Source organism: Manis pentadactyla, chromosome 3, assembly GCF_030020395.1.
Source record: "Manis pentadactyla isolate mManPen7 chromosome 3, mManPen7.hap1, whole genome shotgun sequence".
Taxonomy (NCBI): domain Eukaryota; kingdom Metazoa; phylum Chordata; class Mammalia; order Pholidota; family Manidae; genus Manis; species Manis pentadactyla.
In genome coordinates, this window is record NC_080021.1 from 36515524 (window position 1) to 36535218 (window position 19695).

The 19695-nt window shown below is 33.0% G+C and overlaps 1 protein-coding gene across 2 annotated transcripts in view; it reads left to right on the plus strand.

Moving 5' to 3' along the window:
• LRP12 (LDL receptor related protein 12) overlaps positions 1 to 19695 on the plus strand; it is a 72889-nt gene that overhangs the window by 36102 nt on the left and 17092 nt on the right. Inside the window, exons 2-3 of one of the 2 annotated variants that reach the window (XM_036876431.2) lie at positions 654 to 710; positions 18249 to 18384. In XM_036876431.2, coding sequence (XP_036732326.2) covers positions 654 to 710; positions 18249 to 18384 — 193 coding nt within the window. The remainder of the gene's footprint in view (positions 1 to 653; positions 711 to 18248; positions 18385 to 19695) is intronic. The other variant, XM_036876432.2, reaches the window with a different exon arrangement.

The following is a 19695-nucleotide window of genomic DNA, read 5'->3' on the forward strand; positions in this document are numbered from 1 at the left end:
GAAGAAGTAAATATCCTCAGTACTTTAAATGGGAGTCTTTTTAAAACACCACTTGTATTTTTTTAGGTAACACTCAGTAACTCATTTCAGTGAATTACTAGAATGCTTCCATGGGCCAACTTTGTGGTAAGAGGTATAGAAAATCAAGGGTGACCAAAATAGGATATAATGTTGTCCCTACCCTTAAAACTATTAGAGTTGTTGGTTAGACAAGGTTGAAAGATTTATTAGAAGATAATGAAGGACACTCTTTTTTAAAAAGCACTGCCATGTGTGACCCTAGCAGCAGCATGTTGTGGACTGGTTGAGCATGCTCATAGAGGAATGCTGTTTTTAAAAATTATATGATTCTCTCTTTTCCAGAAATAGTGTTGAGTTCTCTTTTGATAGAAAATTCCTTATGGTATTAATCAGATCTATATATTTGATCTTTATATATTATACTCCATTGTTGTGATTTCCAAAATGTTTCTTTATCCTTACTACCATAATGTTGGGCTTCCTGTGATTGTTTGGAAGATTATCATGAGACTTTAATTCAGTTTCTGAATATCACAAGTAGCTCTATGTAGTTGTCCTTTAAAGGGAGAATGTGAAAGCTTTTTTATAAATTTTATCTTGGAAATTAGTTTATTCATTATGTTTAATTTTAGGAAATGGTGCTCTTGCAGAACGTTCTGAAAATGTGCATATTTCAGGAGTGTCAACTGGTAAGTCATTTTTTGTAATGTTTAAATTTCATGCATGACTTATATGGTAAATATTGAAAGCCACCTGGTATCTTACGAAGTGATATTTGGCTATAAAAACGATTACTGCTTTTTGCAGCATGTAATAAGGAATGAAATAACTGAAACATGGAGAAATTCTTATAAGATAAAACTGATACTACCATGCCCATGGATTGATTATACTTCTCCTAACAGACAGCATAATTATTTTTTCATACAAACATTGAATCAAGAGAAAAGTTAGCTCAAGTTGAATGAGTATTTTCTTTTCACACAAAGCTAGATGAGATGAAATTTATTAAAATGTAATTTTGAATGCTATTTCCAGTATTAGAACCTTAGGAATTAAGCATTTTGCTTGATTTTTAGAGAGTTACTATACATTAAACTGTTGTACTTCAATACACAATTTATCTGCTATTAAAAAGCAACCCAACAACATATTAGTGTCCATATAACCCAGAAACTCATTGAGGTAAATGCATTTTTTTCAAGTCATCAAAGCTTTTATAACTTAATTACTTTAAGGCCTAGACTATTAAATTTTTCTTTCTTAATGTGACTTCCACAGTTTTATTACCGTTTTTGCTATATCAACTACAATTACTAGGAAAGCAAATCTTTTATTTTTGCAATTACTGAAATAGAGTTTCTTACTGTTATTTCATTGTTTCCCTATATTATTGATAAGTTTTGTATTGTTAAGAAAAGTATACTTTATGCATTTATCAATCTACTGCTTGATTTCTTTATGTCATCTTGTAATTTGATTATTTTTCCTCACATGAAGGACTGCAATTTTCCTCCTTTGTTTTATGTCTGGTTTTATATTCAGAAAGTTAGTAGACTTAACAAAATACTCTAACAGTGAGTTTGCATAGCCTGACTCACCAACAAGCCTGGTTTTCTGAAAGTGAAAAGCAAGTGCCTTAGTAGCCTGCGTTAATCCTTCACAATTGTCTCACGATTCTCATATCTTTTCCAATGGTACATAATTATATACATCAAATAAAAATTGGTTATTTTTAAAATGATCTTAATTTTCTCACATTTTCTTCCTATTTTAAATAGCTAATGAGAATTATAATTACTTTCCCAAGTTCTAACTAAAGTAAGAAGATTGTGTACAAACTTGTTAATTTACACAACCACAGGGTTTTGGCTAATTCACTGATTTTCAAAAGTTTTGGTCTCAGGACCCCCGTTAAGCTTCTAAAAATATTGAGGATTATAGTAATCTCTTGGGGCTGCCTTAACAAAATACCATAGATTGAGTGGCTTAAATAACAGGTTTTATTTTCTCACAGTTCTGGAGGCTGGTTACTGGCTGGGTTGGTTTTTGGTGAGGCATCTTTTTCTGGCTTGCAGATGGCTGTCTTCTTGCTGTGTCCTCACATGGACTTTCTTCTGTGCCCTCAGAGAGAAAGAGGTCTCTGGTGACTCTTCATCTTCTTATAAGCACACCAATTTTGTGGCTTTACAGCTCCATCTTTAGGACCTCTTTTAACCCTTTACCTCCTTAAAGGGCTTGTAACAAAGTGTATGTTTTAATTAAGTGTATTTATGCATCAATAAAATGCTTAATCTCAGAGGTCAGGGAAAACTTATTAATGTTGTATTGTTTTTCCCGAAGGTTGATCTTATAAAATCTTTCTTATGTGAAAAGAGAAGGATTAATACAAAATCTATTCCAATTTTACCATTAAAAAATAAATGGATGCTCTCTCAAAATGTGCTTTTGGATGCATCACAGTTTTGCTTTGGTCCATATGGAACTGTAAGATGTAATGTTCTAGTATAAGCCTTCTGAATTCCTTGCATCCCATCTTGAAATGGCAGCCCTCTCAGTGCTGGTCTAAATGGAACCCTAGCCTTTGGAAGAATCACTAAATGGAGGACTTGCTTTTCCTTGAGACTAGCAAACAGCAGAAGTGGTGAGGAAGCTGTTTCTGCTCCTCGCCTGCCCCTTTCACGGATAGTACTCCATTTGATGGTGCTCAATGCCTTCGTCCAGTCATTCCTTGCATTTTGGAAATTTTACTGGCAACTTTAGAAAGAATTTTAACTTGTCTGCAATTAGTGTTTCCAGGTATTTTATTATCCAAATCAGGACACTTTGAAAGTGAAAGGGTACACTATTAATTGTTCTGTCACCACAGATAGATCTGGGGCTGTCCGAGGCAGTTCAAGATGCACAGCCACCCTGTCTGTAATGAGTTAATTCATTTAGCAATTATGAAGCTCCTGGTAGGGACCTTGTGCCAAAAAGGGTGGGTGTAAGCAATGAAGAAACATTCTTCTCTCAAGGAACTTACCATTTTATGGAGGGAATAGACATGTGCAAAATACTGTAATGTGGTCTTAATGTAGTAAATCCTGTGATGAATAATAAGTATATTGTTAGATAATTTATAAAAACCCTCATTATAATGTCTAGTGATAAATTACCATGTTAATTTTTCTTATTTATTGTGAACAGCACTAAATGCTTAGTTTTAATTATTCATATGATTTTATGGGAATTATTCTGATTGATAGTATATTATTGGTTCCTATACTCATGATAATTTGTTTCTATTTCTAATATTCTGTGCATTTTTATCTTCCTTCTCCTCAAATCTTTGCCAAGAGAGTAAGTCTTCGTCCTTTTGTTGGGTCTTATGCTGCAGGTATTAGTTGACATAAGAAAATGTAAAAGATGTATTTACCTGGAGATTATATAATGGGAAAGACTTATTGGATAAAATCTCATTTTTATACATTATTTTCTTTATTTTAAAACTTTTTATGATCTGGAATTTTAAATCTGCTTTCATGTATAAAAGAGAGAAAAGACAAATGGTATTCTTGTAAATTTAATAAATATGAAAATCATTATGAAGTCACAGGCATACCTCAGAGATATTGCAAATTTGATTCCAGACTGGTGCAGTAAAGCAAATACTGCAACAAAGTGAGTCAAAAATAAATTTTTGCTTTCCCAGTGCATATAAAAATTTATGTTTACATTGTACTGTAGTCTGTAAGTGTGCATGCAGTAGCATTATGTCTTAAAAGTACCTACTTGAATCAAAAACACTTACTGTTAAAAAATGCTAACCATCATCTGAGCTTTCAGTGAGTATAATCACTGATCAGAGATCACTGTAACAAATATAAGAAGAATGAAAAAGTTTGAAATATTGGGAGAATTACCAAAATATGATAGAGACAGGAAGTGAGTAAGTGTTGTTGGAAAAATGGTGCCAATAGACTTGCTCCACACAAGGTTGCCACAAACCTTCAATCTGTTAAAAAAAAAAAACAGTATTTGTGAAGGACATTAAAGCAAAGTGTAATCAAATGAGGTTTGCCTATATGTCATGGAAACTGCCAAGTAATTTAAGTGTATATATCAGAGACTGGAAGGCTATTTTAGTGTTCTTTTTTTAATGTCTAAATTAAATGTTTCATATTCCTTTTAAATATCTAAGTTTTTAAAACAGCTAAATTACTGCTCCTCTGCTACAGAGAACAAAACATTCTTCAGGTCTAATTGATTTTATAACAAGACCTTTGTCTGCATTAAACAAAAATATATGATTTTTTAAATCTACTTTAAACTGAATTTTATTACTCTGTGACCTAAGATATTTATTTAATCAGAATAATTCTAGAAATAATTTGATGATGCCCTCCTTATTCTTAATTACTTCCAAATCAAGTTTTTTTACTTGTCTTCACAATTGTATTTATTCATTATACAAGTTTCATTAAACATTTAGAAAAAAAAACCCAAAAGACTAAGAAAATCACCCATTAACCCTTCATTCTTAGTGTAATTAATAATAGTATTTTGTTTCATTTGTTCTTTTTCTGTGAAAACCTTAAAAATAATTGTGTATGCATTTGAATTATAACTAATTTATCTCCTGCCCTATTTAATATTTAATAGAATACTTTTTTTATAACCATTATTTTAATACCTGTATAAAATTTCCATCCAGCAGCTATATAGTAATGTTCCTAAATGTATCAGTGGATAATTTCCAATTTCTCCCTAGTCTGGGTCATTTTGCAAGGGACATATTAATATATATCTAGCCCTTTTTTATTTCTAAGACTGTTTCTTTAGCATAGATTTCTAGAGTGAAATTATTGTACCAAAGGTCACAATTTAATGACTCTAGAAGCCTTTTGACAGATTAATTTCAAAAAGAAGTGTAGCAATTTGCGACTCTCTTGTCCCCTCCTGGCGTGAGCTGGGAGCTCTGTCCTTTTACTTTATCTCTAAATAAGATCCGGTCCTAACTAAATGCTGTACTTTTTATCGCGTAAGTCACTTAAAAAATCCTCAACTGCCTATAAAACTCCCTAGACAATGCATCACTACGGACTCTCTTGTCCGCTCCTGGCGTGAGCTGGGAGCTCTGTCCTTTTACTTTATCTCTAAAGCCTGTAACTTGCTCTCCTACAAAAAAAAAAAAAAAAGAATTGTAGCAATTTATACAGCAATCTGCAGTGTATGAGAGCACTTACCTACTACCCAGAGCAATATACAGATTTAGTGAAATCCCTATCAAAATACCAATGGCATTTTTCACAGAACCAGAGCTAATAATCCTAAAATTTGTATGTTACCACAAAAGGCCCCAAATACCCAAAACAGTCTTGAAAAAGAAGAACAAGGTTGGCATCATATGCTCTGCTTTTGGACTATACTACAAAGCTATAGTAATCAAAACAGTATGGCACTGGTATATAAATAGGCACATAGGTAAGTGGAATAAAATGAAAAGTCCAGAAATAAACCCTTATATGGTCAATTAATATATAACAAAGGGGGCAAGAATATACAATGGGGAAAAGGCAGTCTCTTCCACAGATAGTGTTGGGAAAACTAGAGAGCACATGCGAGAGAATGAAACTCTATGTAAAAATAAACTCAAAATAGATTTAAGATGTAAATATAAGTTCTGAAACCATGAAACTCCTGAAGGAAAATACAAGCAGTGAACTCCTGAACATCAGCATTAGTAGTTTTTTTCTGGATATGTTCCCAGAAAGTGAAACTTTCCAAGCAAGTGAAACAAAAGCAAAAGTAAACAAGTGGGACTACATCAAACTAAAAAGCTTCTCCACAGCAGAGGGAAACATCAAGAAAAGGAAAAGGCAGTCTACTGAATGGGAAAATATGTTTGTAAATGATATATCCAATAATGGTCTAATATGCAAAATTATATATAAAGAACTCAACACCAAAAGAATAATCCAATTTAAAAATGGGCAGAAGACCTAAGTAGACATTTTTCCAAAGAGATATAAAGATGGCCAACAGACACATGAAAAGATGTTCCACATAAGTAATCATCAGGAAAATGAAAATCAAAACCACAATGTTATATCACCTAACACCAGTCAGAATGGTTAATATTGATAAGACAAGAAATAAGAAGTGTTGGTGAGGATGTGGAGAAAAGGGAATGCTTGTGCCCTGTTGGTGGGAATATAAATTGGTACAGCCACTATGGAAAACAATATGGAGGTTCCTCAAGATATTAAAAATTAAAATACCACATGAGCCAGTAATTTCACTTCTGAAAATTTACCTAAAAAAAACCAAAGCCACTAATTCAGAAAGTGATATGCACCCCTATATTTATTGCAGCATTATTTACAATAGCCAAGGAATGGAAGCAACCTAAGTGTTCATTGGTAGATGATTGAGTAAGAAGATGTGGTACATATATACATACAATGGAATATTACTCAGCTGTAAAAGAAAAAAGGTATGAAATCTTACCATTTGCAACAATGTGGATGGACCTAGTGAATAAAGTAAGTGGAACAAATCAGACAGAGTTAAACAAATACCATATGATTTCACTTACATGTGGATCTAAAAAGTAAACAAACAAGACAAATAGAATCACAAGCATGGAGAACAACCGTGTGAACAACCTGGTGGTTGCCACCAGGAAAGGTTGAGGGGGGATATGCAAAATAGGTGAAAGGGATAGAGAGGGACAAACTTCAATTATAAAATAAGTCATAGGGGTAAAAAGTACAGCATAGGGAACATAGTCAATAAAAAGAAAGGAGCACTTACCTTGGGCATGATCATGTTTTTCCCATTTAACTTTTTTCTTACCATGTTTCTATTAAAGTCCCAACCTTTTCTTTTCCCCAAACTGTCGAGAAATGTAACTGTTTACTTCTCCTTTTGATTCATGTCCTAGAGTTCTGACATTACAAAGAATAAGAGTTAAATTGACTTCCCTAGTAATTAGGCAAAAACTACCCTGAAACTTTACAAAGATTTACTGGTGGCTGTAGGAACAGATGTTGGGGCTTGATGCTTTCTCAAGTAGAAAGCTTTTACATATGAGGATTAACAGCTTATTCCCAATTTGATACAGCTTCTAAAAATGTTTCTATTTCATAACCTCTGCAACTGAGGGTGCTAGTAGGTTAGCTTCATCTTGAGCCTACTATACATTCAACTTGGAATCTTTTGTCAGGCAAAACAACATTTCTGAGAGCTGAGAAAGACAATACCTTCTTAGGCTTTTTTCTTAATTTGTGTTAATATTAACTGAATTAGAGTCTATAAAATAGACTTCAAGTAATTTTAGCATTGTTCTCCCTTTACTATGTCAGAATTTTTCTTCTATCAACATTATCACCTTTTCTTACTTTGGTGTGTTTGCATTTTATAATTCCTTATTCTGAGACTCAAAAGGCCTAGCACACTGCTAATCTTAAGCCTTGTAAAGCTAATAACTTAGTTATAGCCTTTTAAATTAGGATGTATTTTCTAAATTGTAATTAATTTACTTACAAATTAGCAACATTTTTATGTTAGTGTAGAGTATTGTAGTAAGATGACTTTTGTTTTTAACCACAATTTCAGGCTTAAATACTATATAACATGGTATTTTGACATCTCCCTTGAAGAACTGCTAGTCTTATAACACTTTTATTATTCACAAATTTTCAGGTCTTCCAAATAAAGAATCTGGAAGGATATAAAGCTTTAACTATAATTATTTGATATCAGTTTACAATTATTTTTAAATACATAAAATTTATATGAATAAAGCAGCAGGTACATATGGTTCTTTGTATCATCATGCCTATGTGATTTTAATATTTTCAGTTATTCATTCAAATACCTTGACCTCTTGCTAAACTTACTAAAATGAATTTCACCAGTTCCTTTGGCCTATATTATATGGTGTGTCTTTTATCCATGTTTCAAATAAAGAAGGGGAAAAAAGCTTATATTTTAGGCAAGAATAAATCCATAAAGGTTTTTAGGATTTCAGAATATAAAAACAGTACTTAATGTGAACCCAGAAACTATCCTTCAAATGAATAGAGTGAGTGGAGAGTACAAGACTACATTTTTTGAGGAAGAACACACACATTACTTTAGGATACTATTAATTTTTTAAAGCATTGTCAGTCTTCAGAGAACTTATTTATGAGGCACTTAAGCTTTTGGAGTAGAGCACTACCTATAAATCTTAGAAAAGAAAGCAATGGTAGTGTTGTTAAAATTTTATATATTATACTTTTATATACAATATTATACACTGTAATTAAGTCTTATTTATAATGTTTTATTATACAATAATATTTTAAGAGAGGCACATTTCTATATTACATAATCATAACATTTCATGTATTATCAAGACTATTGAATAATTATGTAGTTATAGCAAGATTATTATTTAGTGTAATTTTCTATTATATTATTATAATAAACAATGAATAGACTAAGTAGAACAGTAAATGAGTACCAGGACCATAGACAGAATAGGTTGTAATATGCCAGAAGTATGCGATGCTTAGATGGTAGAAGTGAAGGTCATCCACTCGAGTGCACCAGATCCAGTGAAGGGATAAAAACAAGTTGCATTCAAACATTTAACATTTTCCTTTCCACTCTGTAACTTGGAGAATAATTATTTTTCCACTTTGAGTACAATTCTTCAAAGTGTGATAGCCTGTTAATTATTTGTAGTTTTGCTAAGGCATGAATTTGAGTTGGATGTACTATACAACTGTAGTGCAAAAGACAGACACTTAGCAGGGGAGCAAATTAGGCTTTGGATTTCAGTTGACTAATAGCCCAGTATAAGTTAGGGGTTGATTTGATCTTAACCTGCAGTAATAGAAATAACAGTATCAAGGCAAAGTAGACGATAGTTGTTTCTTGCTCCTCCCTGAAATACATTCAGAGTATTATATTTATTTCTGGGCATCACCTTTGACAAAAGACACTAAGACTGGAACACTCCCAGAAGGTGTGAGTGTACTGTGCTAACAGCTATGTCAAGCTGATAGAGATGGCTTAGAAAATCCTTAGCTCCAATCCCGTTGGCCCAGCTGCTGACTTCTGCTGTCCTCTTCTACAGTTCTAGCAAGAAAAACAATAAATTTCAAGAATTAATTTTTTGCCACTCAGGAAATAGTTGTAGCTTGTTTAGCATTTTAATCTTCTGTAGTTCTTAAAATTAGAAAATAAAAACCAGTCATTTTTATGCCATTACAAGAAAAAATTGCTCTTTATGCCCTTCAAAAAAAGGTGTGCAAGATTGAATCTTCCCTATTCAATTTTTATCTTATGCTTTGCTAGCAAAATTCAGAACTATTCTTACACTTAGAAATTTTAGGGTAAAGCTGGTTTGATAGCTCCATTAAGGGTACTCTCCTCATCTTATTCTTATTATTCTATGACCCTATTGGAACTAGTAAAACTGTATATTTTTTCTATTTTTCCTTCTTTTTCCATATTTTGTGTCTCAGGTTTTCCTTTTAAATGCATTTTATTGTACTGCCATCTAGCCCTTAATTATTATTTGTTTATTTTGGACATTAGTGACCTTCAAGAAACCAAGGAATTAATCACTTGCCTTCATTAGAACTAATGATCAAGTGAAATATTTTGGTCCTTAAAAAAACATCACTTAGAATAATAAGAATAAAGATACTGCTTCACTCATTCTTAAGTATCTGTGCTAAATGCAGAAGAATATTCATTTAATTATAAGCAGCTGGATGTAGGACCTCCTGCTTGCCATAGAAATGTGCAATTTCTGGTAAGAGGACTATGAGTAATGAGAGCAAGTTCTACATGTTGAGTGATAAGTTAATTTAAAGTTTTCTGCTTGCACTGATTCTTACCTTTTATATGACAAAAACTTTCCCATCTCAGCCTAGTAAATACTGCTGTTCAAGTGCTGGTAATTGTTTCTATAAAAGGAGAAGTTCAGTTTTCTGACTCCTTGAAAAAATTAGAATGAAATTTGTAGTAATTCTAATTACTACTCATGTCCAATCTCTGTCTCCTTCCAGCTCTGTCCATCCTCAGTATGTTGACTGTTCTAACATTTCCATTATGTTGGAGCTCAGCTCACGTACCAGGTACTCTGGGCAACACAGGGTCAAAGAAATGAAGACACAAGGTACGGGCAACAACCCAGTCAAGTTGGAAGAAGACAACTTAAACTGAAGCCGTTTCTTCCTAACCACGGCCTTCTTGTATTTCCCGTTGAGGTTGCAGGGCTTAGCTATGTCGTATGGGGTAGTCTGACCAAGGGCAACTCTGGTACTGCATCTTGTAGATTCTGGCACACACTTCATATTTGCCCTGTGTTCTCAAAAGCTTATAGACTTCATACTCAACTTTCTTTCTAAACGATCAGTCCAACAGTAACCATTTAAAAAAATTCTACCTCCTTTCATTAGTCACCCAGCCTTCCCTACTTTTCCCCTTCTCTGTTCCTCTTTCCTTTCAAATATCTCCCTCAGCCTCCACTGCATCCCCCTTTTGCTACTATTCTACCCCATGCTCTGATCATCTGTAATTCATATATACCTGTACATTTTCCTTATTATTAAAGGTAGGTTCTGAAATGCTGTTTACAAAGCCTTGCTTAATTCCAAAGAGACTAAGAAACAGTTTAGGCCTGCCTGCAGTTCCTACACAGATTGGTAGCAGATAAGACTCAGTCTTTAGCAACTTTAAAATTAAGTATATGCTCTTCTCTACGTTATCATAAATTCTATATTTTTCTCCTAATATAGAACCAAGAGATTTACTTTTTTCCAAAATAGACCACTTTTATCTTTATTGAAATTCTGAGCGTCAGTTCCTCTCCTCCTCCCTGATCATTATCTCTAGCACCCTAGGGAGCACCCTAGTGGGCAGTAGTGTTTCTTACTGGGTTAGGAAGGCAGCTTCTGAAGGCTGTTTCCTGGGTTCCAATCCCAGTTCTGCCACTTAATAGCTTTTTGGTGATCTTAGAAAATTACTTAGTTTCTCTGTACCTCCATTTTTTCGTCATCTGTTAAATAGGGATAATAACACTAAGAATTAAATGAGAAAGGACATGTGAAAAGGAAGTAGTGACAAGTAGTAACATTATCCTCAGCCACAGAATCCACAGGCCTGGCCACACACTCCTCATTTTGATTATATTCACAGGCCTCAAACTTATGAACCATAAACTTCTAACTTGCAACAGAAATCTCATCTTTAGCGCTGTATGCTGTACTTAGCTTTTATGTTTTCAAACTGCTACCCTTCTAAATTCACAGTGGGCCAGTAGGAATCTGGTTTTCATGCTAATCATCTATCTGCATATCCTAATTTTTCCATGTCTCAGTGCCTTTTATTGTTTTCATTGGTGCAGTATTTTCCATGTATTGCGTGATTCACTTGTTAATCTCAGAATCATTCTTATTCCATGTGGTCATTCAACAGTCACCATTTGCTTACTAATTTTTTATTTTGGAAATGGTATTTTTTTAAGTACATTTATTTCCATTGGAATCAAACCCTTCTTACTAGTGTTTTCAGCATTTGGAATTGCTTTTTTATTCTTCAGTCATAATGGAATTAGTTTTATAATGCACTCTATACTCTGAAAAACAAGAAAACCAAATGATAGTGACCACCTTTGACTATGAATACAGTCCTTTGCTTATAAACAGGGTAAGAATGCTTTTGTTACGTAGTGAATTTCATAAAGTAAAATTTTTACAAGTAAAGAATCTTCTGTATTTGCTTTTTAGCTGATCTCTATATCACACCAGTTTCCTTTCCCAGAGGTTACACTGAAAGTAATCATCACAATATATTTGTATCATACTGCTTTTTTTCATAGTAGCCTGCCTTGGCTTGACTAGTGTCTGTGGGATTGAGTAATTAAATTCTTCTCATTTGGAATGTGATCCTTCCTCTGGTTCTATCTAATTTTGTTCTATGAAAAAAAATTGTATGTTAATTATCAAGTAAACCCTCCTGTAATATAGTTCAATAATGCAGAGGATTGTAGGGGGAGAGGGGGCTTTGTTTCTGTTTAGTAATACCACATGCCCATATGATACATTGTTTAAAAGTACTTTATGCATTATATCATTTAGGAGTATATTGTTTTGTATGCTCTCATAATTGTTTCTTGGATTAAGCTAATAATATCTCATTATTACAAAACTACCATTTCCATAAGAACACGAATTCTCTTTTGTGCTTTTCATATGTGTCTTGTGTACTTAGGTGGTCAATAGGATAGTTTATTTTTACTTGCATTTCCATTTTGTGATTTATTAAAATCGAAGGCACAAAGATTGCATGCCATTTTTAGTCTCAACTACTTGTAGTCATAAAGTGTCAATTTTGAAAAGAAACCCAGTTCTTCATCTGTAGAGCAGGAAGTTGTACTTTCTTTTTCTTGTACAAATAGTTTAGCTATAATCATAAATTTCCTTGCCTGTCTCTTTTTTTCAGGTTTTAAAACCATGAAATCTCAAATTGAAGGACACTTTGACATTATTTTGAAATCATCCTTTCCTCTCCCATGTGCCCTCTAAAATAGAGGTTGTTTGAATACTTTCTACTTTTTAAATGATTTCTTTAAAAATAATAAAGTGTATTAATCTAATTAAAACCATTGTTCTTTGCTTTTCTTTAAGATTATTGAAATAGTGTCAGAATAAACGTGAAGAAGTCTTAAGTATTGCTCAGTTTTGCCATTTTCTAAACTGTACATTGAAATCTTTGTGTTTTAAAACTGGAAACTAATATCAAAATCTTATTAAGACTCCATCAGAGAATCTCTACCTAGTCATTATTCAGTTAATTCTCCCTTTCTTAACTGACAAAACACAGGGTAAATTAAAAACTGTATGTATTGTTTATCGTCACACTGTTTTGCAATAGCCAAGATAATGGAAGCAACTTAAGTGTCCATCAGTAGGTGAGTGGATAAAGAAGATGTGGTACATGTAGACAATGGAATATTATTCAGCCATAAAAAGAAAAGAAATCCTGTCATTTGCAACAACATAGATGGATCTAGAGGGAATTATGCTCAGTGAAATAAGCCAGGTGGGGAAAGACAAACACCATATGATTTCACTTATTTGTGGAATACAAAACAAAGCAAAACAGAAGGAACAAAACAGCATTAGACTCATAGACACTGAGAAATGACTAGTGGTTACCAAGAGAGAGAAGAATAGGCTGGGACTGTGGTGGGGGAGCATGAGGGTAGGGACTGTTGAACCACTGTGATGAACATTTGATTAAAAAATTATTTTAAAGCAAACTTGTATGTATTTAGTTTAGCCTTTTAGTGTGTTGTAATAGTGCCAGTTTATTTTCCACTCCAGATGTCCTGTGCACTAGAACCACTACCAATTAAGTTGACTTTGGGGGGAAATAAGCAGATAACCTAATCAGTACATAATCCTATGAAGAAGATGCTGCCCAAGTTGAAAGGTGCTATCTGTTGAATGAACATTTGGAACTCCTTTAATTTGGGCATTTCTGGAGTTATGGAAAATTTATCAAAAGTTGAGGTATGTCTCATCATTACCCAAAATACTTGAATGTTTGTTTATATCTAAAGATACTGACCAAAGTAAATTAATAGATAAGTTTTTTATAGACGTTTGTATTTCAAGAATGAAATTTGATGCTGGTTATTAAAAGATATGATATATTAAAGGAGCAAAATGAACAAAGACCAAAATACAGTCATTGCTTCCATAATGCTATGTATGTGTTCTGGAAAATCTCATTCTGTAAAATCAAACACTAGACTAACAGAACTTAGGAGAAAATTATTGGTATAGATCACTTACAGTGATGTAACTTTCTAAGTATAGCCCTAACAAATATAATACCAGTCCAGATACTAGCACAGTCAGATATCCTCTGACATTTCTAAGGATCAGTCCATACTTTGCAGCTGTATACTCTGGGGTTCCCACCTCCTGCTTGAAGACATTTGCTTCTAATAGAGACTAGTTTAATCAAAATTAAAAATATTGTTCAGAGATATCTTTGATCAATTAAGGTGTTTTGTTTTGTTTTGTTTTTATGTGAGGGAAATGTTTCCACATCTCCATCTATACTTGCAGCCTCTCAAAATAGCTTAATATAGAGGAAAGTCAAGCAGTTCTTTGGGCCAGTCAAGTAACCACTTTGCAATAAAAGAAGGCTATTCAACAGGGTTTGTTTTTTTTTTCCCGAAATTGTGAAAACTCCTGCCTCTTGTTATTTCAAATCACTAACGTGCTGGAAAAACATTTTTTCATGACTTTATATTATGCTGACAATATTCCTCTATTTGCCAATTACATACAAAATCTTATTGCAGAATTAATCAGACTGTGGCTAAAATTGCTTCTCGATAAGCAATAGAGGAGGAATGGGTAAAACAAACATAGGTTAAAGAATGTTGGGTTTGGTATATCCTAAATTGGGAGCATAGTCAAAATCTAGAAAGATAATTTTTAAACTAGCAGAGTCACATAACCACTTTGACTTAAAACAAAAAAATGAATTTCCTGTAACAATGTTTTGTGAATATATATCCCAGCCTCGTCTTTATCCTAGCTTCAACCTGCCAAATAACCTGTTATTCGTGGCATAGCTTCTCATTCTTCCAGAGCAGAGCAGTGCCCAGTACATATTAAATTAGCAATCACTGCCCTCTTTCCACGTTTAGTAGCCATCTCAACATAGCATTTCAGGCATTATTATCTGGAATAATAATTTGGTGTATCATGTATTATTTATTGACAATTTACTGTAATCCCAACAGTGTACTAAGTCCTTTACTAGAATATTGTATTTAATCTTTGTAACACTCTTTGTGGTAGGTGGTATTTTAACCCCCATTCACAAGTGAGGAAATGAAGGTTTAAAATATTATCAAATTGATTGCATTGTAAATCACCCCAAATCTTATATGTAGAAAGGTATAAAATAAGATAAATAACATTAGTATAAATATAACAAAGAAAAAAGTGAAATTATAGTTGCTGACTACATATGAGCTAAAGAGTTGTGATGAGCTAAGAATGAGAAATTTCTCTAATGAGAAATTAGAACTCTGAGATAATAAAAAAATAGAAGACTCAGAGGAAGCCAGTTGGAAGATTGGAGCAAATGTTAGGAGATAAAATAGGCCTTGATTCCCTAAGAGATGGAGGTAGTGAAGGACGCTTCAGTTTCTGACTTTGAAATGTCTACTTTTAGTCATTATGAGGCCTGGCTTTGTTTATTTCCTGTGCTTCAAAATCCTTAAAATTACCTGTGGTATTCTTAAAAGTAAATTTCTATTTTATTTGAGTTAGGTGAAGTAACTATTCTATTAGCTAATGATGCCTAAGACAGTAAAGATTCAGAATATAGGATAAAAAGAAGGACTTGAGAAACAGACAGTCTGATCATGTTGGATTTCAGGTTGGAATGTCCAGTGGGCAGTTGGCTATGCAGAATATCGGTTAAAGATTTTAAATGCATTAATTATAAATACTAGTTGAAACTGTAGGAGTGAGTGAGATCATCAATAACGAGTGAGAACAGCAGAAAGCTTGGGAATGAACCTTTAATATAAGCATACCAAAATTTATCAGTGCATCCTGATGAGCTATCAGAAATATAGTGGAACTACATAATGGTGATGGGGGGAGGAAGTATGATTTAGGGCTGAAGTAGACATTAGAGATACTCAGATAGCAACTCCTTATTTTAACACATGAAGAAACCAAGACCCAAAACATTTTAGTAGCTTGCACTATGGCAAAGCCAGTAAATGGCAGGTAGAACAGACAGCATCGAGGACTTTTGTTTCCAAATCTACCAGTATATATATTTATATGCAAACTTTTAACCCAGAAGAGAGAGAAACTTTTTTAAATGTTGTCTGTTAATCTTACCTTTTTGGCATTTGAATTTATTCCTTGTCAGACATAGAAGGAAATAAGAGTTATACTAGACTATATATCTACGTGCTCAAGTGTATTGCACATGTAAAAATGGGTTGATAAAAAGCCATTAGCTGGATCTGAAACAAAAAGCCAAGCTCAGTCATGTTGCAAATGTGTAAAATTAAAATATGTATTCATAACCAGTTAAAGGGGAAATTACACTGTAGTTTTGTTTTTAAAGTACTTACTGAATTAGAAATGTAAAATACTGAATCTTAAAATAATCATTCTTATTTATGGGTGGTGTGTTTTATCCTTGTGCAGTTGTATGAAAATAAAATGTTCACAACAGTATTTCTAAGCATCTATACCAGAACATTTCTTTAGTTTTTGGCAAAAGAGCACCACCTATGGGTTTCTTGGGTATTTGGGGAAAAAAATTTTAAACAAAACCTAATAAAACAAAAACCCAATAAAGTTCTTTCTAGTTTTTCCCTATAACTAGTCTATCTACTTATTTAAAGGTTAACAATTGTCTGCTTTGTCATAAATCATTCCCACCTAGTTTTAGAATGTATCCTACTGCTATTAAATCAGTTAGTATTTGAGTACTTAGATATGTTTTATTATTCTAAGTTAAATGTAATTGAACTCAAAATTATTCTCTTTAATGTAGATAAATCTTTTAATGAAATTGAATAATTTTCTATATTCTGGAGGGTGGGGTGATGACTGTTTTGCTATTCATTTCTATGTTAGTTTTCATGAACTTAAGAACTCCTTCAGTATGCTACTCCCAAATCCTTTGCCAAGAGATAATGTAGAAGAAGTTCTTAAACGTGATTTAGGTTATCTTTTCATTAATTATTGTGATAATAACTCATTAGAGCAGATTTAGAAGCAAAGCTCTTGCACTTGATCTGCTGAGCTCTTAAAATAGAATTATATTTTGATGGATTTAATCTTTTTCTAAAGTATTCATTAAATTTTAAAAAAATTAAAGGGAGATTTTACTCTTAATGAAATTTAACAAAAAAAAATTGGAAGCTTTCATTATGGGTAGGCAATAAGATGTATGCTAGGCCTCTATATACTATATCCTTCTATTCTCTGCTGTGAAACTCTGTTCTAAAAGTGATTGAAAACAAGGTCCTTTGGCACAATGTACCCTAATTCCAGGGTAGACCCATTTGAGGCATAAACATTTTTTCTGCAGTAAAGTGTATATTAAAACCTTGATCACATGTTTTCTTCAGAAAATGAGTTACTCCATAGAAATAAAGAGTGACTCTTTGAGTAATATACTTGCTTTATTTTGATCAGTATGAATAAAAACTTTCTTAAATTACATAGTATGTTTACTTCCTAACATTCTAACCTAAACTGAACACCTACTTTCCTGGTAACTACTTTCCTCACTTCTAACTTGCTGCTTCTAATCACTATTATTTTCAAAAGCAGACAATAAAATTTGTTGAAACTGTATCAGATTAAAGATTCTAGGATTTTACATTCTACTGAAGGTTTAAACATTCTTCACATATTTTTTTTATAGCCCAGTGGCCATTTTTTGAATTGAGGGAAAATAAATTGTCAGATTGTCAGCTGAATTCTGGGGAAGTTGGATGTTGACTGTATTATTGCTGGAATTCAAGATAATACAAGGAGAATAACCCAAGGAAGTGTTGATAGTTTGAACTTACTCTGTATTTTTCTATGATATTCAGATATTTAATCGCATAATGATATTTTAATCCCTATTTCAAGCCTCTGTTTCTAAAATAAGCTAAGAATCATTCATGACCTTGCAATAAAATTTGGAAGTATAAGTAGAATACATTGACGAACTGGTTTGGAGTAATTTTGAAGTAATGTCATTTGAAGTGTCTAAAAACCAAAATGGTACTCCTAAGGATCTAACACAGTAGTTCTTTCAATATTGAGCTTTAGGTAGTTTACAATAAGAAAATTAAGGGGAAAGGATGGGTCGATGGCTATATGGGTTAATTAGTAGATCTCCACAGTGAAAGCTAACAGTCCTGACTCAAGTTGTTATTCAAAGATCCAGTTTGAAAACTTGCATGTCTCTCCCAAATGTGTACTGCATAGAGTGAGATACTTTGACTAAATGGAAGAAAAATAAAATATCATTAGAATAACAAAAGCTTTTTAAGGTTGATAATACCGTATTTTATTGTTTATGATTTGCTGTCTTTTAAGTGTTGTTTTTAATAAACACTGATTTCCTTAATGCTTTGTTTTAAAGTATAATAATTAGCTAAGATTGCTTTGGCTATCTTCCAGCTTGTGGAGAGACTCCAGAACAGATTCGAGCACCAAGTGGTGTAATCACGAGCCCAGGCTGGCCTTCTGAATATCCTGCCAAAATCAACTGTAGCTGGTTCATAAGGGCAAACCCAGGGGAAATCATAACTATAAGGTAATTCTAATACCTTTCTAAATCAATATATATTTTATTACAAAGTTTAAACTCAGTTTCTACATATCATCACTCATCATGCAGTTACATGAAAAGACAATTTCAGAAATGTACTAAATTACAGTTCTCAGTACCATCTTAAGGGTAGGAATAATGGTCTGTCCTTCCCTACTGGTAATGCATCTGTTTTGAATATTTTCTAATGATGATAATAGATTTATACTGAGCCATTGTATTCTTCTAGGTCATTTGTTAACAAAAGGTACAGATTTCAAAATAATAGGATCAGGAGTGTAATTTTTGGCCATGGGACAAATAGAAAAAAAAACCTCACTACTTTACTTGGAGATCTTTGGTTTCATTAGTAGGGTCCTTTTTCTTAAAGAGTTAAAGTGTGATTTTAGGGTATGTCTTTGTATATGCATATATGTATAAAACTTGAAACAAGCTGATAATGGGTAATACTGCATCTAGGAAAATCTCTTTTTTCATAACTTTGAAACCAAAAAATTTGTTAAAAATATGAAGTGAAAGATATTCCCAGGGGCAATAATCATACATTTAAGGTTCTAAGAATAAATATATAAATAAGGAAGGCAAAGATTCATTTTTAAAAACGTTTAAAATTGCAGATAAAACTGTGGGAATAAGATATAAAGGAGGAAGTAGTCAGTGGAACTAGATAATGTTTGCTTAAGGAAATTATATCAAGGTTATTTGGAAAAAAAAAACTTGCCTGAAGGGAGTGTGGGGAAAGCAGTGTACCTAAACCAGGAATTGTAATTAGAGCTGAAACACAAACGAGGATGCCCTTCCATCACAGACACAGTATTCTGCAACAGCACAAAGGCATCTCCAACATTCTTTCATTAATAACATTTTTTATAGGTAAGAATCATGCAATTTTAGATTTAGAAGAGACTTGGCAGCTCTTAGGCTCAAATCCCTTCATTTTACGTTTTTCAAAAATGAGATTGTAAATGTAGCCTACTTTTGAATCTTTTCCATCTTCCTTCTCTATATCCATTAATTAATGGGAGAATCAGTCTCTCTTAAGAAACACAACTAACACAACTATAATCTCTCCCCCTTTTTCTGTGGGAGCCATAAAACAGGGGCCATTATGGTTTGTTTTCCTTTGGTCCCCTCTGCCTAAGGCCACATATCCTGGAGCACTGGAGCTAAGCTTGTATAAAAGCAATTCTACTCCTCTGTGAGAAGTGATTGACTTGCCTAATGAATTGGTAGGATGTGTCATTAAGGTTATCCTTCTGCAACAGTACCAGTATTGGTATCTGAACAATATGCCTA